The following is a 23,842-nucleotide window of genomic DNA, read 5'->3' as shown; positions in this document are numbered from 1 at the left end:
AACCGGGTTCGATTCCCCGCTCCTCCACATGCAGCTGCTGGGTGACCTTGGGCCAGTCACACTTCTCTGAAGTCTCTCAGCCCCACTCACCTCACAGAGTGTTAGTTGTGGGGGAGGAAGGGAAAGGAGATTGTTAGCCGCTTTGAGACTCCTTAGGGTAGTGATAAAGCGGGATATCAAATCCAAACTTCTTCTTCTTCTGAGTGGTGGCTTCTCCTGGTCTTTGGAACTCCCTCCCTAGAGAAGGTAGCCTGTCTCCCTCCTTGTTGTCCTTCTTGTAACATTTTTATACCTACCGCCCACTAATGCATCTTTCTTGATGGTAAAATTTCCTTACCGCCTATCGGTGCTTGATGGAAGGATTCAGCTTGTGCCGTAAAACCCCCTACTGCCCACCTAGAATCCTGAAACGCCCACTAGTAGGGTGTAGGGGCCAGGTTGACAACCCCTGGCATAGTCAATCAAATATACCGTATGCATATATAACATATAGTTCGCAGATTTTTTTAGATGTGGTTGATATATTGTTGTGAATGTAGGAAAAGCTGTCTGTGGCTGCCGCAGCAGGAAAGAGGCTGATTGCATCTGGTTTTAAGGTGTATGCTGCCTGGCCTAGTTGCCTTTGGAGATAAGATCATTGGACCTAGATTGTTCTCCACGACTTGGCTCTTGACAGTTTCTGACATGGAGATGCCTACGCAGTTAAGTGCCTGGCTGCCCTACTTCCTGTCAGCCTTCATGAAACAGGGCTGCCACTCAGCATCCATTAACAGACAAGTGATCAATTACTTGTGTTACATCTAGACACTAACACTTCACGGCTATAAGAAGAGCCTGAGGTGAGTCAATCAGATGTTGTCATCAGTGATGACACCTCAGCATACCTGTTCCCTTAAAAAGGTAAAGGTAAAGGACCCCTGACAGTTAAGTCCAGTCGTGAACGACTCTGGGGTTGCGGCGCTCATCTCACTTTACTGGCCGAGGGAGCCAATGTTTGTCCACAGACAGTTTTTCCGGGTCGTGTGGCCAGCATGACTAAGCCGCATCTGGCGAAGCCAGAGCAGCGCACGGAAATGCCATTTACCTTCCCGCCGGAGTGGTACCTATTTATCTACTTACACTTTGACATGCTTTCCAACTGCTAAGTTGGCAGGAGCAGGGACCAAACAATGAGAGCTCACCCAGTCACGGGGATTCAAACTGCAGATCTTCCGATTGGCAACCCCTAGGCTCAGTGGTTTACACCACAGCGCCACCTACCTGTCCCCTTATCTGAGGGATATACGCAGGGCTGCAAAGTGGCAAACTTGGAGGCGGTCTTCCATATAACGTCATCCGATTTGACATCCTGCCCACAACAGAACCCCATTGGAACAGATGCAAGACTCGCCAGAATTCAGCTGCTTCTGTTACGACTCCAAAAGGTTTAATGGATACAGTAAGCCTGCTTATGCTTTTCAGAACAGGCTTGCCAACTTTGCAATTAAAATGCTGGCACGGGGTCAGGGACTGGGATTCCCGCAGCAACAGGGCTATTAGCAATGAGTGTACTTCCTCCCCCTACATTTTTGTGGCCCCGAAGCTTGAACAGTCGGGGGGGCCCTTCGCAACCAGCAACGAGGTCTGTGCAACCACACAGTTATCTTCTTGAACGGGATTGTTCCACGACAGATCACCACACCTTTACAACAGCTGACTCTCAAAAACTTTGGGATTGAAGTATATAAATGAAATAATAATAATTTATTATTTATACCCCGCCCATCTGGCTGGGTTTCCCAAGCCGAATTAATCAATTTGAGTTGTGCAACTCAAATTGGGTCTACTATACCCAATTCTTTTAAGCTATGTCTTTTGGGCCAAAGGAATCTGTTGGGGGTGACTTTGGAGGATGTACACTAAGGTGGAAAGGGGAGTTGAGGCTGAGCTCAACCACCCGGCTTTGAAAATAGGTGCTAAGCAGCTCAAGTATGTGCTGAAAAGAGGTTGCTTGACCTTGGGATGCGGGTGGCGCTGTGGGTTAAACCACAGAGCCTAGGACTTGCCGATCAAAAGGTTGGCGGTTTGAATCTCCACGACGGGGTGAGCTCCTGTTACTCAGTCCCTGCTCCTGCCAACCTAGCAGTTCAAAAGCACGTCAAAGTGCAAGTAGATAAATAGGTACAATGGTCAGGGGTCCCTTTACCTTTAAGAAAGCAAGGCTGTGCGCACAATCCCATTATTCTGCATTCAATGCGCTCCCAAACTGGTTTGGGAAGTGGCACACGGCATTGGCCACAATCCACCCTTATTCCATCCTTTCTTTTGAAAGACTGTGTTTTGGTGCATTTTCCCCCCAAACCAGCTTCAAGCCAGCCTGAGAAAAGCAATGGCCTAGCTGTGCTTCAAGCTGGCAATGTGTTCGCACCCCCATACTTTGTGCTAACTTCGGTTTAACAGGTTTACTTCTATAGAAAAAAGCATGAAAGAGAGATCTTTATTATTGTTAAAGTTTATTTGTAGTGCAAACAAGTAGCTGTTTAGCCTCTGGGAGGGGGGAATCAATTCCCCCCCCCCCCCTTTACACTGTGCACTAAAGAGTTTAGCACAAGAATCTTCCTCCATCCAGCTTTTAATGCAAAAAAGTTGCAGAGACAAGAGTGCTACGAAACAGAAAAACGAAAAAACAGAGAAATACAGGTGTTTTGCTGGAGGTTCATACGGTGTCTCTGCCATCCAGCACAGCAGCAACTTTTTAAATGTGCGAGAATCTTTCCTTCCTTCCTCACTTGCCCTGCATCTAGCCACAGACATGCTGCCCTATCTTTTTTGGGGTTGATATAAAAATAAAAGGAGGGGAATCCCCCCCCCCCAACTCTGCATAATATGTTGTTCAAACCTCATTGTGACAGCAGACTGGCTTTGTGCCCTTAAAAATGGAAGGGAAGGAGATAAAAAAAACAGCAACTGCTAGACTTTGCATACTGAAAAGGCAGAAAGCAACACTGTAGTACTGAAAATGTCTTTTCTGAAATGGAATCCTTCTTTCTATAATGGAAAATACATCAAAGACTTGCATCTAGGGTTCAGCTTAACGTTAGTCGCCATCGGCTGGAACTCAATAATGCAGAATGAGGTGTTTTACTTCTATTTGGCTTGAGAAGCTTTGATTCGTAATGCAAATTATCCGCTGGCCTTCGCTACATTTGCATCGCGAACCTGCCTTTTCTGCTTTTTCCTAATCTGTATGTGCACAGAGGGGCTCAAAAGGCGAGGACCCCCTTATCTAACACACTTCTGAAAACACGTCTGAACTGACAAACTTGGGGTGTGGAAAAATAGCCCTTGAGAGTTTGCTTTTCCAAATGGTCCCCACAAAACAAACTTTATTGAAGGCAATTCCATGGAGAGCCTCTGTATTTGGGAGGTAACAATAACTTTACCATGAGCTGGTGGGCTCATGACTTAACACTGGGCTTCAATAAATTTCCAAAAACAACTGCCCAAACTGTAATAGATTTTTGTGAAAGGAGGCCCCAATGAACTGGACACTATAGAAGGCTGGGGAGGGGATCAGTATACCAGACTGCCATTTCTGGCTAAAGCCCCTATTACTGTTACATTCTGCCTTTCTTTAGCAAAACATTTAATAAGAACTTCAGTTATATATCAGGTTGCTCCAACCTTCAGCTGAATTCTACTCAGAACGCTTTCTTAAGGAGACAAGCTGGAAAAGGCAATTAAAGCAAGAATCAAGATCTGCCGTTTAATTCTGGGAGACCCCTGAGCAACTTCTACCACGAATTTCTGCTGACAACTCTATAAAAGGTCACATTCTTCATTGCAGGTTTCCTGTTACAACTGAGTTGCTGGGAGCCCAAACGGCCACAGGTGGCGAAACTTTCCACCGACTTCGTTCCTTTTTGCAGGAATCCTAATCACTTTGCAGAACGGTAGGGTTTGGAGGCAACGGCACCTGCGAGCAAGTATTCTCGTAGTTACGGATTCCAACTCTTGCCCGATTTGTTGCTGAACGCTCCACTCTGGTTGGCTCGTTTTCCGTTTGGGGCCTGCCTTGCGAAAAGGTATGGTGACAACACATCAGCAGAAACAGGAGGAGGAGCAACAACACGGACATTGTACGCGGAAGGATTATCGGGCCATGGCGCTTTTAGTGAAATAAGTGCTTCATAAATACACGAGCAGTTTTTGGCTTTGGTGGATTCTCCTCCATTTAAGAGTCATCATAGAGAGGGTTGTTATAGTTCCCCCAGGATCCATAGTCGTGGTCATCCAAGAGCCTTCCGTACGAAGAATGCCTGAGGGAGAAACAGAAACAGAACCGTACTCCGGTCAGCCTATGCTTATTACAGAAATGTAAGATTCTGGAGTAAAAATTATAACACTAACAATCCCTCTTTCACCTGCCTCCTCCCTCTGTCCTTTTGGGGATTGTACTTCCATTACTGGGACGCGGGTGGCGCTGTGGGTAAAACCTCAGCGCCTAGGACTTGCCGATCGCATGGTCGGCGGTTCGAATCCCCGCGGCGGGGTGCGCTCCCACTGCTCGGTCCCAGCGCCTGCCAACCTAGCAGTTCGAAAGCACCCCCGGGTGCAAGTAGATAAATAGGGACCGCTTACTGGTGGGAAGGTAAACGGCGTTTCCGTGTGCTGCACTGGCTCGCCAGATGCAGCTTTGTCACGCTGGCCACGTGACCTGGAAGTGTCTGCGGACAGCGCTGGCCCCCGGCCTCTTAAGCGAGATGGTAGCCATCTTCAAATATCTAAAGCAAGCTAGTTTTCTCCTGCTCCAGAGGGTGGCTCTCAAACTTATGGCTTCAAGTTATAAGAAAGGAAATATCGACTAAAGATCAGGGAAGGACTTTCTGACAGTAAGAGCTGTTCAACAATGGAGCTGATGGACTCTCCTTGCTTGGAGTTTTTAAAGCAGAGGTTGAGTGGCCATCTCTCATGGATGCTGTAGTTGAGATTCCTGAATTGTAGGAGGTTGAAGACCCTCAAGGTCCCTTCTAAGTCTAGGATTCCAAGTTTCTCATCTGTGGTAGCCTGTTGTCAGTTTGCGTTTGGTTATCAGTTGACACTCCTATTATTGTTGGGTTTTGGCACAGCTTCTATATGCCTCCCTGCGAATAATTTGGGATTGGGTACTCCTCATCAGGGGTCTATATGCTATCTGGATAAGAAGTGAATTTTATAGGGGCTCTTCCCACTTCCAGCTGTGGAGGAGTGACTGTAAGAACCATAGTTAAGAAGCCAGCCTTTCCCCAAGGAATAATAATAATAATAATAATAATAATAATAATAATATAGAGGAGGGAGAAAGGTTGTTTTCTGCTGCTCCAGAGAAGCGGACACGGAGCAATGGATCCAAACTACAAGAAAGAAGATTCCACCTAAACATTAGGAAGAACTTCCTGACAGTAAGAGCTGTTCGACAGTGGAATTTGCTGCCAAGGAGTGTGGTGGAGTCTCCTTCTTTGGAGGTCTTTAAGCAGAGGCTTGACAACCATATGTCAGGAGTGCTCTGATGGTGTTTCCTGCTTGGCAGGGGGTTGGACTCGATGGCCCTTGTGGTCTATTCCAACTCTATGATTCTATGATTCTAATAATAATAATCTATTATTTATACCCCGCCCATCTGGCTGAGTTTCCCCAGCCACTCGGGGTGGCTCCCAATCGAGTGTTAAAAACAACACAGCATTAAATATTAAAAACTTCCCTAAACTATTGCCTCTCCTCTAAATAAGGGCACCAATTCTTACCTGATCTTCAGGAATGCGGCTATGCCGAACACCAACAGAACCACTGCAATCACTGTGATGGTAATAGCGGCGATGCTGCCTGCACAGCAAAAGAGATGTATCAGAGATCACAGTTTCACCTTCAACCATCCAGATTATTTTTCATCCTACGATTCAGTCCACAGACACACTGCCCTCTAATGTAGAAAATGTGGCAAACCAAGGAAGCTCGTAGCACGGAGTGCTCAAAGCATATTAAGCGCCGACTCCAAATCCTGCGATTTGAAAATCTGCATGCACGCAGACAGAGTTTGAGATTTAAACAGTGTGGCGTAATTATAATAGCCACTAGGGCGGATATAGCGCCTTTCTTCTCTGAAGTCAGTCCTATCATCCTCCGATTTAAGCAGCAGAGGTGGGGGGGGGGGGAGAAAATGGTTGCTTGCTTAAGGCCATCAAGTGACGTTATGGCTGTGAGATTTAATCTCTGGGGCTTTGAACGTCTGCGTTCAAAGCTTGTGCGCTCTTATTAAGTGGCTAACTGCTATTCCAGCTTTTTTTATACTCGCTTGTAAAAGCAAGGAGAGGGATTGGAGGGACGACATTAATCTTTGTAGTGGGGGAAACACAGCCAATGACTGCCTGAGTATTAGAGGCCCTGTATCTGCTCTTTCTCTCCTTGTCTCATTTACTAAAGACAGCCTAGTAGGTCCCATGTCTTCATGTTCTTTCAAAGTCAAGACTGGAGAACCTGTGGCTCTCCAGTTGCTGGGGCTCCAATTCCCATCAACTCCAGTCAGTGGTCAAAGAGGATGGGAGTTGCAGTCCAACAATATCTGAACTGAGGGTCCTGGCTGGTAGCCAGATTCTGCGCCCAGATTTGTAGGCACAGATCATCCTGTAGAATAACATAGCTTACTAAAGGTAAAGGGACCCCTGACCATTAGGTCCAGTCGTGGCTGACTCTGGGGTTGCGGCGCTCATCTCGCTTTACTGGCCGAGGGAGCTGGCGTACAGCTTCCGGGTCATGTGGCCAGCGTGACTAAGCCGCTTCTGGCGAACCAGAGCAGTGCACGGAAACGCTGTTTACCTTCCCGCTGGAGCGGTACCAATTTATCTACTTGCACTTTGACGTGCTTTCGAACTGCTAGGTTGGCAGGAGCAGGGACTGAGCAACGGGAGCTCACCCCGTTGCGGGGATTCGAACCGCCGACCTTCTGATCGGCAAGTCCTAGGCTCTGTGGTTTAACCCACAGCGCCACCCGCATCCCACATAGCTAACTAGGGAAATGCTGAAGTCGCCCTCAGGCTCAATTTTTATGGTAGCCCAAATCTCAGTTGTACAGGTGTATGTATATATCTACCCCTGAGCTATTGCTGCAATCTGCTCTGATTGTATATTTTATCTTTATGAACTCTGTTTTTATTGTGTTATGCGAACTGGTCTTTGACCGTAATAAATTATCTATCTATAATAGATAATAAACATGGAAGCCCTCCATCTTAGCTGTGTGTCATGGAAGACCTGCTAGATTTTTTCCACCTAGAGTGAAAGGGCAGGGCCCTGGCTGAGTGACAAAAACTGAAGCTGCTGAACAGATGCTTGGGCTGGGGTATTGTTCGGGTTTCTTTTTCTTGCTCTTATTGAGATTAATTTGGCGGATCTTTATTTTTCGATCTTATGGTTTATGTGGAAACTGTTCAGTTTCGTTGTGTACTTTTTGATGTGTTTTATTTTCTGCTCATGACTATTTCGTTATACTTGTAATTATGTAAATCTTTTCACGTAATAAGTTGCCTCGAGTGTGCTTTTAACTATGGAAAGGTGTCATACAAATGAAATTATAATGATATTAAGGATTTATTTACAGCTTTCGAGAATGATCTCTGCAACTTCCATTATTATGATTTAAACTCTACAGATAAATTCAGACATCTCAACCATGGTTAAGTTTAATTTTGGTCTGGCCTGTTGTGTGAATTGACATGACATGGTTTGCAATTGGCTGGCAAACCAGAATTGGGAACTACAGGGAGAAGCCGCCTCTCTCTTTAGAATCTGTTAATAATTTATATTTTATTCTTGGCTTCTTCCCCTGCCAGATAAATTTAGAGATATATTTGACTGAGGGCGAGACAGAAGCATTATAACCCTGGTTTATTCTAATTATCATCTGGCGCGATGCATCCATGGAGTGATGGGAGAAACACAATAGTTGTGGCCATCGCTCTTCAAGTTGCTGCATCACAGACAGAAAGTAAGAGACAGGAATGCACCTTCAAAGTTGAGGGCTGAGAGGACGGCTAAAGAAAGCAGACGAAACAGCTCTAAACCACGGCTTGCCTATTATATATTGTAGTCTGGGTTCTATGCTATGGTGAATAACAAACCATGGGTTAGTACAAGGCCTGCACTGAGTCCATTTTTCAGAAGATAAGTGAGAACGTTAAAATGTATCAGGGTGGACAGAAATTTTTTAGTAGGTGTGTTCTGTTATGTATTATTATTAATTAAATTTACTGATTGCTTTTGCTTACCAAAGGCAACTCAAAGTGACTTACAAACAAAACAAACAAACAAACGAAAACCCACATAGATATATTAACAAACCCAATTAAAACAATACATTAAAAATTCCCCATCCACAGGCCTGGTTAAAGAGGAAAATGGATGCATCCTTTTCTATTTTGACATTTATTTATTTTTTAGGGGGGAAATAATCTGTCTTGAGTCCTTCCAATTATTTTTTAATAATAATAATAATAATAATAATAATAATAATAATAATAATAATAATTTAAAATAATAATTTAGGGAGCCTTATGAACTCCCTAAAACAGACAACAATAAGCCGCAAGGTCGACAAAACCATTGCCGTGCAAAGCGCAGAAACAGACCAACTCACCTGAACTCAAGGCCCGTTGAACTTCCTGCATGGTTACCCCCACAGAGAACGTGGTACTGCCAGTAGGGGAGGTCGCTGGAGTAGCCTTACTTGACATAGCCGCTGGCGAAGAAATAGTAGCCCCTTGCGTGGAGCCCAGGGAGGATGCTGCCACAGATGTCTCTCCAGATGTTGCCTCTCCAGTAGGGAGTTTGCTGGAGGACACAGCTTCTGGAGATGTTCCTGCACTCGGCACTTGGGTGGTGCTTAGATAGGTGGCGTTAGTAGGAAAAGGGTTGGTGGACGATCCATTTAGAGTAGGCGAAGAGCTGACTGGTGTGGTTTCCAAGTGAGGAGTGGCGCCTGTGACCAGGCCGGCAACTGATGTCGCAGGGGCTGATGTGTTTTCCGTGGTTTGTAATCCAGTGTTTGGCTGCGGTGATGAATGGGTTGCTGCTGAGCTATCCGGGGCCGTTGCTCTTGACAGGGGCGTTACAGCCGAAACGGGGTTTGCAGTCAAAGCTTCCACTGTGGTGTTAGGAGCAGTGGTGCTATCCTGAGTTGAAAATCTCAATGGGAGCGAAACTGTCACGGAGGCTCCCTTCTGGGTGCTCAAAGGAGTGCCAACACTGGTTGTAGCAGCGGAATCATTAAATTCTGTTGTTCCTGAGGGAACCGTGCTTGAGGGAGGAGGTGGACCAGGTGAAGAGGCACAGGAGACAGTTAAGCCTGCACAGGTGAAGCATACGCACAAATATTATTACCTTCTAGATTTATAACCAGCTGGCCATATTATTAGCGTGAGCGGGAAACAGAATCTGGAGGGGATGGGTGGGCGATGCAGGTGGATCGGAAGGGCTGTGAAGGAAGGAAGGAAGGAAGGAAGGAAGGAAGGAAGGAAGGAAGGAAGGAGGCTGGATTCTCAATGACCAAAGCAGTGATATTGCAGTTGAGTTCCCCAACCCAACAGTGCCTCTGAATCACCCCTATACAGTACTTTTTCCCATCAAAATGAATGGTTTACCTGAGGCCCTTCACCAGGTGTTGCCAGCTATCAGAAGGCTACATATCTGACTACTGGAGAGAAGACCTTTTCTGTGGTGGCACCTCAGTTGTGAAGTTGCTTCTCCAGGCAAATTCACTTGGCACTATCAATGCATTTTGAATGTCAGGCAAAATTTGCCTGGTTAATAAAAACAGGATTCTTTTATTGCTGTTTGTAGAGAATCCCACTGCTGTATCCCAACTGTGGCAGATCCCACCTATGTACACACTCTGTAGTAACTATCACAGGTTATCTTTTGGGTTTTGTGTGAGGAAATACTTACTCAGACAAAAGCTGAACGAATAAGAAATATTTATTATATAGAACAAAGTGGATAAAACAAAGGATGTTATCAGGAGATAATGTCCTTTCAGGAAATAGTTAACCTATTAATAATTATACTAAATCTAACGGATGTTAAAGTAAAGGTAAAGGACCCCTGACAGTTAAGTCCAGTCGCGACCAATATATGTTATATTGCTTGCTAAGAAAATTATGTATCTATAGTTATTCCTGTGTGTAATTTGGTATTTGTGTTTTTTTCTTGTTGTATCAATAAAAAATCTTTTTTTTAAAAAAAAAAAAGTCCAGTCGCGAATGACTCTTGGGTTGCGGTGCTCATCTTGCTTTACTGGCCAACGTTTGTTCGCAGACAGTTTTTCTGGGTCATGTGGCCAGCATGACTAAGCTGCTTCTGGCGAAACCAGAGCAGCGCATGGAAACACCGTTTACCTTCCCGCCGGAGCGGTACCTATTTATCTACTTGCACTTTGACGTGCTTTCGAACTGCTAGGTTGGCAGGAGTAGGGACCGAGCAACGGGAGCTCATGCCATCGCGGGGATTTGAACCACCAACCTTCCAATCAGCAAGCCCTAGGCTCTGTGGTTTAGACCACAGAGCTACAGGCTTCTAATCTAGCACATCTTATTTTAAACTTCAGTTGCTTAAGTTCAGTTATTACGCTTCAGGTAGATCTTACAGGTTTCTAGAAGGTAAATGCTCAGCTTACTTCCAGTTATTCCACTTCTGTTCCATAACTCAGTTGTTGCAACACATCTCACTACTTTGGTTCTTAAACAAGGGGGCCCAACTTTATCAACCACACTCCTGAGGTGCTTCCAGCAGTATAATGGACACAGTGGGTCGCCACACCCCTCTTAACTGGTTTGGGGCTCTTCTCCATCTCCCCTCGTGCCTGGGATGAGACCCAAGTAGGCTGTATCCTCACAACTTCTAGTTCTCTTGGCTCAAACTCAGCCCTCTGTGGCTCAAGGATTCAGTTGTCAGGGGCTAGACGGAGCCTCCATAATTCCTAGCTTCTCCCCACGCTCCACCCCGACTCGCATTAGCAGAGTCAACTGTGAAAAAATAAGGGACACAGGCAAATCTAATCAGCCCATCCAGGCTGCAAAATCCAACTGGTGGAAAATTTAAGACTCCCGGCTTCCTTTTTTGTATCTGCTTGCCCAAACGTCGCATTTGTCCCATCGAGCTGAACCTTAGCTCATTCATTCTGGAGCGAGCAGAGTCTGCGTCGCTAAATCAAGCCCAATTAACTTCCTGTTTTCAAAGGGTGAAGACAGGCGTAACATTGCAACGGGGACCGCAGCGCGTTTTCCGCCCACAGGGCAAGAACAGAGCTTAGTATGACTTTGCAATTTGTCCCCCCCCCCCCCGCAAGCTGCACGCCAGCAAGGTGAATGCCGGCTCCTCCCTCGATCTTGGCCTCTCCCCTCAGGCCTCAAGGCAGGCTACCTTTAAATAAAACTAAAGCGAAAGCAGCCCACCCATTCTGGCTTTATTTGCTCGCCCTTTGTTAGATGAAAAAGTGTAAACTTTCCGAACCGGCCCAACTACTCCAGCGATTGACAGGGAAGTTGTGCCAGCCAACTGGTGTCAGCCACAGCTGTGGTTTCCTCCACTTGAGTGGAGCAGATTCTAAAAAGCCGCAGGACGCTTTTATACTTCATCTTGAAAAATTCATAGCAGTTGCAATTCCAGCTCCCCTTTGCCTATTGCTCTGCGAGTGGGAAATCTGCTTTCACCCAAGATTTTCATTTTCCCAGCAAGTGGGGCGGCCCAAGACATTTTGGCACCTGAGGCAAACCACAAAGTGGTCCTTCTCTCTCCCACCCCCCAGTGTACCACTAGCCAGCAAAGAAAAACTGAAGACCTACATCAGGACGCGGGTGGCGCTGTGGGTTAAACCACAGATCCTAGGGCTTGCCGATCAGAAGGTTGGCGGTTCGAATCCCTGCGACGGGGTGAGCTCCCGTTGCTCGGTCCCTGCTCCTGCCAACCTACCAGTTCGAAAGCACGTCAAAGTGCAAGTAGATAAATAGGTACCACTCCAGCGGGAAGGTAAATGGAGTTTCCATGCACTGCTCTGGTTCGCCAGAAGCGGCTTAGTCATGCTGGCCACATGACCCGGAATCTGTACGCCAGCTCCCTCGGCCTGTAAAGCGAGATGAGCACCGCAACCCCAGAGTCGGTCACGACTGGACCTAATGGTCAGGGGTCCCTTTACCTTTACCTTTACATCAGGAAGAAAAGGATGTACAGTGCTCAGTGTTAGAAACTCAGATACAGAGGCTAGGTGCCAAACGGAACCTTAAACCAGGGTTGCAGTCTCCAAAACAGAACCTCTAGTTGCCGTTTGGGGGCAAGACGGCTCTAGACTCTTATTTTTCAAACGAAGGACTGATTGTATTGATTATTAGTTGAACATATGGCTAATTTAGAAGGCAACCTTGAACTAGGTTGAGAACTGTGAGAACTTAAGGAAGAAGTCACTTGATTCAGGGACATATATTATCCCTACCTCTTTTTCTTAACGGTCCAGTCATAACATAAGAATATTATTCACAACTGTGGGGAGGGCATTGGGGGGGTGTAAGTAAAAATAAGCTACAACAACTGTTCGGCGCTCCTGCTCAGAGGCAGCATTTTGCTTCATGAAATTCACTCTGATTGTGTAGATAAAACACAACTGCTAGAATTTTACAGGGTGGGGTATTAGTGTGCGGAAGCAGTCCCGATCCGACGATCCCAGCGTGCACCTCCAGATAGTGGAGATGCCAGGCACTCAGGCATCCTCATTTGGTCACAAGTGGCTGATAGTAAAGGTAAAGGTAAAGAGACCCCTGACCATTAGGTCCAGTCGTGACCAACTCTGGGGTTGCGGCGCTCATCTCTCCCTTTATTGGCCAAGGGAGCTGGCGTACAGCTTCCAGGTCATGTGGCCAGCATGACTAAGCCGCTTCTGGTGAACCAGAGCAGCGCATGGAAACGCTGTTTACCTTCCCACCGGAGCGGTACCTATTTATCTACTTGCACTTTGACGTGCTTTCGAACTGCTAGGTTGGCGGGAGCAGGGACCGAGCAACGGGAGCTCACCGTGTCGCAGGGATTCGAACCGCCAACCTTCTGATCGGCAAGCCCTAGGCTCTGTGGTTTAACCTACAGTGCCACCCGCATCCCTAAGTGGCTGATAGCCTGGTCCAAAATGTGCCAGGCGCCTGGCTAATATCGAACACTGACAATGCCACCTATTTGCCAGGAGATGGCTGTACAGGTGGCATTGTGGGGTCAGACGAGAAGCTGACCGATTCAGCAGCAAGAGGCGATGCGTTCCTTGAAGGCCAGCTGCCTCTGTGGATCCTGAGGCCTGAGGGTCCCCTCACTTTTCCTCATGGGTGTGCCGGCTCTGCCAGAAAGCCTCTCTCCTCACCCACTGTTACATAGATTTCAATCGTGGAAAATGAAACCCAACGTAAGAGTATGGTTAAAGGTAAAGGGACCCCTGACCATTAGGTCCAGTCGTGACCGATTCTGGGGTTGCGGCGCTCATCTTGCATTATTGGCCGAGGGAGCCGGCGTACAGCTCCCGGATCATGTGGCCAGCATGACTGGCGAACCACAGCAGCGCACGGAAACACCATTTACCTTCCCGCCGGAGCGGTACCTATTTATCTACTTGCACTTTGACGCGCTTTTGAACTGCTAGGTTGGCAGGAGCAGGGACCGAGCAACGGAAGTTCACCCCGTCGCAGGGATTCGAACCGCCGACCTTCTGATCGGCAAGTCCTAGGCTCTGTGGTTTAACCCACAGCGCCACCTGCGTCCCAACAGTATGGCAATAATAATAATTATTTATTATTTATACCCCACCCATCTGGCTGGGCTTCCCCAGCCACTCTGGGCGGCTTCCAACAAAATATTAAAATACCGTAATACATCAAACATTAAAAGCTTCCCTAAACAGGGCTGCCTCCAGATGTCTTCTAAAAGTTTGGTAGTTATTTTTCTCTTTGACATCTGGTGGGAGGGCGTTCCACAGGGTGGGCGCCACTACCGAGAAGGCCCTCTGCCTGGTTCCCTGTAACTTGGCTTCTTGCAGTGAGGGAACTGCCAGAAGGCTCTCGGCGCTGGACCTCAGTGTCCGGGTAGAAAGATGGGGGTGGAGACACTCCTTCAGATATACTGGACCAAGGCTGTTTAGGGCTTTAAAGGTCAGCACCAACACTTTGAATTGTGCTCGGAAACGTACTGGGGGCCAATGTAGGTCTTTCAAGACTGGTGTTATGTGGTCTCGGTGGCCGCTCCCAGTCACCAGTCTAGCTGCCGCATTCTGGATTAGTTGTAGTTTCCAGGTCACCTTCAAAGATAGCCCCACGTAGAGAGCATTGCAGTAGTCCAAGCGGGAGATAACCAGAGCAACCCACTCATAAAATCAAACAACATAATTATTATTTATTTGGACCTGGGTGGTATTCAAGCACGTCACATGTGCCTGTCTTTGGACAGAACTAGATCCTGAAATTATGCCAATTGTTTCTGTGTCCCCTTGCTTGACAGGAATTGTACTGTCAAGAACTGTCACTGAAAAATGCAGAACTGCCCTGTGGTGTTAATAATATACGCACTCAAGAACAATTTCTTTTGTCCCTGTGGAAGTATATCTATTAAAAGTCATTATCGCTTTTGTGCTAGGAGGACTACATGAATGAAATTCCTGAACCTTCTGTACTCCTCTTTGGTGGCAATGAAAAATAGCTAGTATCAAAACTTTCCAGTCCTTCTGAGATGGTTAATACGTCTGTTTGCTCCCTCACACTTAACCATTCGGCGACCAGAAGATACTGATCTGAGCATTTCAGATAATCCACAAATTTCTCCCACCCCCAAGATTTCAAAGAAGTTATTTTTAAGCTTCAAGTGAATTGGTCACGGCAGGTGTTTTCCATTTAAGAGTGAATATAGATGCAATATTTAACAAGGGTTCATCATCCATGGTGTTAATTCTGGCTTTGCAACTTGTAGAAAGTCAAACACAGGCTTAGCTGCCAATCACGGCCTCCCCCACCAGTCATGTATTAGATAGCCAGTCCTGCTTCTATTCCAAAGTCCCATATTTACCAATAACTGTATAAATACGTCCACACCCAATCTTACTTTAAAAGGTCCAGAGATACGGTTGCAAAATTCCTGTGAGAATTGAGGTGGCTTCCTCTTGAGTCAGCCATACTGCAAAAACCACCCATCAAAAACATGATCCCAAGGCAGAGGAACATACGATTGCACTGATAGTGATGAGGGTATTTTGACAAGTAAGACTTCCCTCACTTTTGTTTGAGCAAGGTGTCATTACAGTGGTACCTTGGGTTAAGAACTTAATTTGTTCTGGAGGTCCGTTCTTAACCTGAAACTGTTCTTAACCTGAAGCACCACTTTAGCTAATGGGGCCTCCTGCTGCCGCTGCGCCGCCGGAGCACGATTTCTGTTCTCATCCTGAAGCAAAGTTCTTAACCCGAGGTACTATTTCTGGGTTAGCGAAGTCTGTAACCTGAAGCGTATGTAGCCTGAGGTATCACTGTATTTTGATACCAGTAAAAAGGTAAAGGTAAAGGGACCCCTGACAGTTAAGTCCAGTCATCTCCCTTTACAGGCTGAGGGAGCTGGCGTTTGTCCTCTCCACAGACAGTTTTTCCGGGTCATGTGGCCAGCATGACTAAGCTGCTTCTGGCGAAGCAGAGCAGTGCACGGAAACGCCGTTTACCTTCCCGCCAGAGTGGTACCTATTTATCTACTTGCACTGGCATGCTTTCGAACTGCTAGGTTGGCAGGAGCAAGGACCGAGCAACGGGAGCTCACCCCGTCGCTGGGATTCGAACCGCCGACCTTTTCATTGGCAAGCCCAAGGCTCAGTGGTTTAGACTACAACACCCCTCGCGTCCCTTTGATACCAGTACAGTATATTAAAAATGTTTGGGGACGTGGCTGGAGTATAGTGGTAAGACATCTCCGGGTAGCGCTGAGACCAATTGCTGCGCTTCCTTGCCAGTCCAAGTAGGGAAAACTTGGCTAGCAGAGTCCAGCGTCCAACTCTGTAGAAAGTACCTTCCTATGTACCTTCCTACAGCATAAAACCTAGACAGCATCTTAAAAAGCAGAGACATCACCTTGCCAACAAAGGTCCATATAGTTAAAGCTATGGTTTTCCCAGTAGTGATGTATGGAAGTGAGAGCTGGACCATCAAGAAGGCTGATCACCGAAGAATTGATGCTTTTGAATTATGGTGCTGGAGGAGACTCTGGAGAGTCCCATGGACTGCAAGATGATCAAACCTATCCATTCTGAAAGAAATCAGCCCTGAGTCCTCACTGGAAGGACAGATCCTGAAGTTGAGGCTCCAAGAATTTGGCCACCTCATGAGAAGAGAAGACTCCCTGGAAAAGACCCTGATGTTGGGAAAGATGGAGGGCACAAGGAGAAGGGGACGACAGAGGACGAGATGGTTGGACAGTGTTCTCGAAGCTACCAGCATGAGTTTGACTAAACTGCGGGAGGCCGTGGAAGACAGGAGTGCCTGGCGTGCTTTCGTTCATGGGGTCACAAAGAGTTGGACACAACTAAACAACAACAACATTCCTACAGTCTGATTAATGCATTGCCTTGGTTTAATTATTTTCAAATGCAAACATAATAAGTAAAAAAAAAGGGGCCCTGGTTAACTCCAGCCAGTGACCAGCATTCAACAACGAAGTAAGTAGCCGATGGAAAATAACCCAGCCTGACTTTTTAAAAAGCATGTGTAATGGTCTATATGTAAACAGCCAGCATGTGCAATTAACCTGTCTTCTAGGTTGCCTCCAGCAGATAAACAGCTTGGCTTAAAAAATTCTACAACAGGATACATTTGCCCTGAGAACTGGGAAGTCTAAGGTTTAGCCTTTTGGTTTTAGCATTTACTATAATCTTCAGGTCAAGTTACTGAAACTGCGTTTGGGAGTTGGGTGTGGGATAACTTTTGACACACTATAGTGGCGTCTGAAGCCTGTCAGCTTTCTTACTCCCAACCCGCAGAAGGCTGACTAGTTGTTTTAATTGAAACATCAGCTGCTTTTTAATGTTTGTTACTGCCGATCAAAATTTAACTAGGTTTTGGGGCTACTTGTTATTATATTTCTTATCACTGGTTTAGGTTTTTGGGCTGCCTGGTGGGCAGGAATATGGGCAAGAAGTAGAACGGAGTAATTTTCTTTTCTTTTCAAACTGCCCTTCAAGAAATAATATGTTTCGGATGTCACTGGCTGGTGAAAGGCCTGTTTGCTCCATCTGTCTTTCTGCATTAGCTGGTTGGCGCTTGATAAGGGTTTTGGGTTGCCAAAGATTCTCTGGAAAAGCAGCGACAGCAACAGAGGAGGAGTTATGAGGGCCACTCCAAACTGTGACAGTGAACAGATAAAAGACGTTGACTTCTCCACCCTACCCGTGCTTTTCCGGTCCCCTTCAGAGAAATACAAAAGCAGCCCTAGTAGCTTTAGCAATGCAAGAGTCTGGTAGCAAATTGCTTTGTATAATCATATTCATTATCTGGTCGCCAGGTTCTGTGTACAAATCTGTAGGCGCAGACCATCGCCCAACTCAAAATAGTCTGGCATGAAAATCCCCAAACTCGTTTCCATGGGTGACTCTGAGTCAATTCCCTGGGATAGTTTATTGTTGTACATTGTTTCTAAATTTATTGTTGCACATTGTTTTAATTGTCTGTTTTAACCATATTTGCACATCGGTTTCTAATGTTGTGAGTGTCCTCTATTTCAGAGGCTTCTATTCTGCAGCCTCTTATACTTGTTTTAACTGCGAGTCTTTTAGTTCTTATGCTCTTACAGTTGATTTAACTGCGCGCTTTTATTTGTTTTTAGCTCTTATCTGTTTTAATTATCAATTTTTACCCATCCATTATCCGTGTTTAATCTTGTATTTCCCCCCGATGTTTTATCCTATGCTTGTTTCTTTGTCCTTATTTGCTCTAACAATTATTGGTTAAAAAAAATAAATCCTAACTGCTATTTTATTTATATTTTTTGTTTGTTTGGTTGGGTTTTTTTTTTATTTTGGTCTGTGACCGTAATAAAGTTCATTCATATTCATTTTATATTGGTCATTCCGTTTGCTGTCATTCCACCGGCGTGCTACTGATGGGAGGGTCAAAACACATGTTTTGCACGCAAAATGTCCTCTCCCCAGTCCCCAGTGGCTCCATGCAGGGCTGGAAAAGATGCCAGTCTGACTGGCAATATGGAGCTGGATGAGCCAATGGTCCCTATGATGGCGGGATTATACTATTCCTCATGTCTGCAATGGATTTTTTTCTCCAGTGAAAAACCTCCCCTATCCTCGCCTTTCCCCGCTTTGCAGAGCTAGCAGGAGAATTTAGGGCAGGCGTAGGCAAACTCGGCCCTCCAGATGTTTTGGGACTACAACTCCCATCATCCCTCGCTAACAGGACCAGTGGTCAGGGATGATGGGAATTGTAGTCTCAAGACATCTGGAGGGCCGAGTTTGCCTAGGCCTGGTTTAGGGGTTTGGTGGGATGAATCACAGAAGGAAGAGAGTCAAAACCATATCCCAGAGCTTCACCTCTCTGATCTGCAGGGCAGAGCATCCCTACAGGGTTGTGAATGAGCAAAAAAACCCAAACAGCCAGATATCCTTATCAAGCCTATAATGTTTCTGTCTGGAACTCAGCCTGAGTGGGACTGAATTCAGAAACAGAATGCTGGTAGAGCCATTATATTCCGAATGATTTCCTGAAGCAATTAAGGTTTGATGTAGGGACAAAATGGGGGGGGGGGGAGAGAGAGAGAGGGAGGGAAGCACATTGTTGTGCTTCAAGCCACGGAAATACAGTAGCCGCTGTAATTTTCTGTGAAGTCTGTAACTCGAGACCTTGCCTTGCTGCGGCGACGAGCTGCGATAGCAGACCCACAGGGATGTCTGAACTGGTTTTCAAACCTAGGCATTGCCAAAATACAATCAAGATTTGCTTGATGACAAGCCTGTAACATTCCTTAATTGGCAGAACGCATGCAAAGGGCAAGAAAACAGAGACAAGGCAGATATGTCTGCTTCGAGGGTGGAAAGACCTTGGAAGAAGCTGTCACGAACTGGCCGTTACTAAAACGCGCTGTAGCTTATTGTTACCGGGACACTTAATTTCACATCTTCATTTCTGTACAGTAAAATGTCAAGATGACTTTCCTTTCCTCTTACTTACTTTCCGTACCCCGCCCCCAAAAAACCACTTTCTTTTAACTCTCTGCTTAACAAGGTCTTTGCTGGGAAATTTAACCTGTGCTGACGTCGCACGGTTGAGTGTTGTGTTTGCAGAGTGAAACCGTGTGTGACACAGCTATTTCCCTGATCTAAAATCTGCCCTCCCAAACCTGCTATTTGAGCCTGACGTTGCACCTTCCTATTTTCACCCTGTGAAGATAATAAGGGGTTTTCTGTTATGTTTTGCAAGGGGTGGGGGGTGGGGATTGTATCAGGGAAATACCATGGGAGAAAAGGATCAGACCCCCCTCTCTCCCCCCAGTGCCAATTCCTTAATCAAAGCTTACAGTCTCCTACAGCTGCTTTGAAGTTAAGACAAATAAACAAGCTAAATGCATGTGGAAAATTCTCATCATAACTTTTCTGGCCCTTCCATTCCAGAGATATGGCATTTAGTCGCACAATGGCGGCAGTAGATGCTATTATTTAAAAATTCTTCTAATTTCCCTTATATTTTATCTGCTCTGTGGATCCCATCCCCTAGCTTGGGGGTATCTCAAATGGAGGGTTTTGTGTAAATGTGACCTCTGGTTCAAGCACTTGAGCACATTGAGAAATGACGGAAAATGTTTCCAATGGAATGACACCTTGCGCAAATGAAAGAGGCCGCTGGAACAAATTTTAGCATACATGTGTGCTTATATAACAGTTACAGTGATACCTCGGGTTACATACGCTTCAGGTTACATAGGCTTCAGTTTACAGACTCCGCTAACCCAGAAATATTACCTCAGGTTAAGAACTTTGCTTCAGGATGAGAACAGAAATCGTGCTCCGGCGGCACGGCAGCAGCGGGAGGCCCCATTAGCTAAAGTGGTGCTTCAGGTTAAGAACAGTTTCAGGTTTAAAATGGACCTCCAGAACAAATTAATCCGAGGTACCACTGTATATAGAATCTTGGTCCTCCGGATGAAACTTGTAGTACAGCCGTACCTTGGTTCTGGAACAGAATGCGTTCCAGAAATCCCTTCCACTCCCAGAACTGTTAAAAAACCAAGATGTGGCTTCCAATTGGCTGCAGGAGCATCCTGCAGCCAATCGGAAGCCGTGCCGGACGTTCAGCTTCCTAAAATCACCCGAAAACTGGAATACTCATTTCTGGTTTTTGATAGTTCAGGAGCTGAAGTGTACTTGTTTCAAGGCGTTCGGCATCCAAGGTACGACTGTATTTCCAAAGTGACTTCAATATTAATGTCCAACCTTCTACCAGCAGGTGCCGCCAATCGATGGTTTGGGAAGGTGGGTCAGGGTGAAGAGTGTTGGACAAAACACCTGTGGTCAACTCACCTGCTGGCAGAGGGATCTAGGAGGTGAGAAGGAGTGCTGCTTATCCCTTCGCCTTGCCCTTTCTTTACCAGGTCTTGGTGAACAAGCCAGTCTGGCAGGTAAAGGTAAAGGGACCCCTGACCATTAGGTCCAGTCGTGGCCGACTCTGGGGTTGTGGCACTCATCTCGCTTTATTGGCCGAGGGAGCCGGCGTACAGCTTCTGGGTCATGTGGCCAGCATGACTAAACCGCTTCTGGCGAACCGGAGCAGCACACGGAAACACCGTTTACCTTCCCACTGGAGCGGTACCTTTTTATCTACTTGCACTTTGACGTGCTTTTGAACTGCTAGGTTGGCAGGAGCAGGGACCAAGCAATGAGAGCTCACCCCATCGCGAGGATTCGAACCGCCGACCTTCTGATCGGCAAGTCCTAGGCTCTGTGGTTTAACCCACAGCACCACCCGCATCCCAGGTCTGGCAGCTAAGGAAGGGCAAAGGGGAAGAGGGAGACTTTGCAAGACGGAGGGAGGCAGGAGCAAAGGGTGAGCACAGAGGGAGGGAACCCCATTCCCTCCCCACACCCTGATGACCTGTGAGCCCCAATGCATTCTCCTATTATTTTGTTGAGAGAACACACTATCGCCTTTCTGCAGCTAATAATCACTTTTGCAATGCAGTGTTAAAACATGGGTTGCTTATTATTTTTCACTCGTCGTTTCCTTTGCTGGAACTGTCCAACTGCCAATAAGAACTTGTTTATAGGCCTACTCTCCAGCTCAGTGATGGCCAAACTTGGCCCTCCAGCTGTTTTTGGACTACAACTCCCATCATCCCTAGCTAGCAGGACCCAGTGGTCAGGGATTATGGGAATTGTAGTCCCAAAACAGCTGGAGGGCCAATTCTATGATTCTAAGCACTTACTACACTCAGGTTTTCTCTTGCTGTGTTTGAGGCAGGCATAAATGTCTTAAAGCACATTTCGTGACATAATTTATATCCAGCCAAAATTAAGTGCTGAGGGGTAGTTGAGGGGAACGACAAAGTGAGTTTGTTTTCTGCTGCTTTTGCATTGATTAAGATTAATGCGCCTGAACTCTCTCCTGCGTTATGTTGCAGAATTGGCACCAGCATAGATATATTAAGACTTTCCTTTGGAGAATGGCATTATGGGAGATGGAAGACGTGAGAGGTTATATGCTAAACTGCAATTAATCTGATGCAACAGCCCTATAGCATGTGGGGAAGCAACAGCCAGTCTCTAAATTCACACATCATGGGTTAGGCGCAAACTTACCGCGCCTCGGGTCGGTGTCTTCAACGCCAATCGCACGGCGGGCCGGAGGGCGTGTGCCCACACACGTGCCCACACACTATTTCCAGCGCACTTCCGGGTCAGAGGAGCACCGTAAATAGCTTCTGCGCATGTGCACGGGCCTCCTCCGACCCGGATGTGCACCAGAAATAACGCTTGTGCATGCGCAAATAACGCATGCGCATGCGCACAAGTTATTTCCGGTGCTCCTCCAACACGAAAGTGGGCAGTGGCGCAGCGCTGGTAAGAGCGGGCGGCGGGGGTCACCATGGGCCGGATAAACGAGTACCTCAGGCCTTATCTGACCTGCGGGTCTTAGTTTGGGTTAGGCAGCAAGGCACTCAAAACCACTTGCCACTGTAACAACCGCAACCAGTTCTGAACTTGAACGGATGACAACCACCGGTACACGCTGCCCGAGAGGACTAAATTCTCGCTGAGATGCTAAACCTATGCTGAGGTTCTAGGGTGTACCACATCAGACCAGAATTTGCATGACTAAATGCCCTGCCACACATTTCTGCCCTCCAAATCCCTGCACCTGGAAAACCAGCCGCCAGGGAGGAGAATTCCAGCAGAATATTCTCCTTGATATACCGGTTTTCTATCTGCAGGTGACTTTTAAACATGCCCCCACCTGTACCCTGAAGTGGTTCGATCCAGAGGTGCACCAGCTCAATAGGAAATTGATCAGCGTCTCAAACCCCTCTGTGCCTTTTTGGCTGCCGTGCAAAGTTTTCTGAAAATCCTAGCGCTAGCACATGAGGATATTTTTTGCAGGGACAGCAATACTGAGCTATAATCTTTCCCCCCAGCATACTCTGTTATACTGGGAGTTGAAGAAGGGAAGGTTTATTCTAAGTTTCCCGTAAGAAAGGCTTATCTGTTTACGATTGAGAGCAGCCTGCATTCTCTCCCAGTAATTAGATTGCATATTCTTGGAGTCACGCATCCCTGTCGGTCTTGCGTAAATCACTCTCTATAGCTCTACAGTTCTGGGCAGCTGCTGCTTAGGAGATGACATCCCATCACCACATTAATAAGCTTCACTGCCAGGCCTATTTTATTGAGTTTACTGGTCTCTGCTTTCTGTCACCAAAGCACTGTGCAAGCCAGCCGATAACTCCTCTGGCAGGCTTGGCCTCGACTGCGACAGCACATGGCCTGTTTTCGTACGGTGTTTCCACTATGAATATGCATTTAAAAGCGGGCCGTGTAGCAAAAGCTATGGGGAAAGGCATGGGGAAATGCACTCTATAAGTGTGGGATAACAACTCCTTGGCGCAAGATTGGGCAAGAGATGTTGGACACAATATAATGTTTGAAGACTAAATTGGCGGAAATGACTGGCAGAATCCGAGATCAGGGAGAAGAATCGGTGGAAGAAGATTGGAAAAAGTTTAAGGACTACTTACAGAAATACTGTAAAATTAATGAATGTTAGGAAAATGTTGGAATGAAGTTATATGGCTTTAGTAGAAATGTTATAAGGAATTAAGTATAGATAGATTAATAGGGTATTAAAGGGAAAAATAAGGTTAGAATGTGTTAAGATAATTATAGGATAGAAAACAGAGGAAGATGGAGAGGAATTGCTGAAACAATTAATAGAAGTGGAAGACAAAAAGGGAGGTGTGAGGAGGTCGTGGAAACAAGTGAATGAAAGATACGATATTGAAATGGGATTGTGTTTTGAATGGTTTTTTGTTTTGTTTTGTTAATTGTTTGTGTTAGTGTTGTGTAGTCTTTTTTGTATGGTATTGTATTGTATTTCTTTGTTTTTTTGTAGTGTTGTATTTAAATTGTTGAAAATTAATAAATATTATTTTAATATATATATATATAATGTTTGAAGACTGGAAAAGGTTGTGGAGGAAAGGGGTTAAGTTCACTGCATGCACGGTGTTAAAGGAAAATGTTATGAAAATGATGTATAGATGGTACTTAACCCCTGTAAAATTAGCAAAG

General features: G+C 46.1%; 1 protein-coding gene across 1 annotated transcript in view; it reads right to left on the bottom strand.

Annotated features, from left to right (window-relative positions):
* Positions 1-2,475: 2,475 nt before the first annotated feature.
* The window catches only part of PARM1 (prostate androgen-regulated mucin-like protein 1), a 37,252-nt gene continuing 15,885 nt past the window's right edge, over positions 2,476-23,842 (bottom strand). Inside the window, exons 2-4 of the mRNA XM_028701742.2 lie at positions 8,648-9,355; positions 5,763-5,841; positions 2,476-4,298 (exon numbers count right to left, since the gene is read on the bottom strand). Of these exons, the coding sequence (XP_028557575.2) occupies positions 4,214-4,298; positions 5,763-5,841; positions 8,648-9,355 (872 nt within the window). The 3' untranslated portion in view covers positions 2,476-4,213. The remainder of the gene's footprint in view (positions 4,299-5,762; positions 5,842-8,647; positions 9,356-23,842) is intronic.

This window comes from Podarcis muralis, chromosome 13 (assembly GCF_964188315.1).
Source record: "Podarcis muralis chromosome 13, rPodMur119.hap1.1, whole genome shotgun sequence".
NCBI classification, from domain to species: domain Eukaryota; kingdom Metazoa; phylum Chordata; class Lepidosauria; order Squamata; family Lacertidae; genus Podarcis; species Podarcis muralis.
The sequence above is the reverse complement of the archived record's forward strand: the minus strand, read 5'-3'. Positions and strand labels throughout refer to the sequence as shown.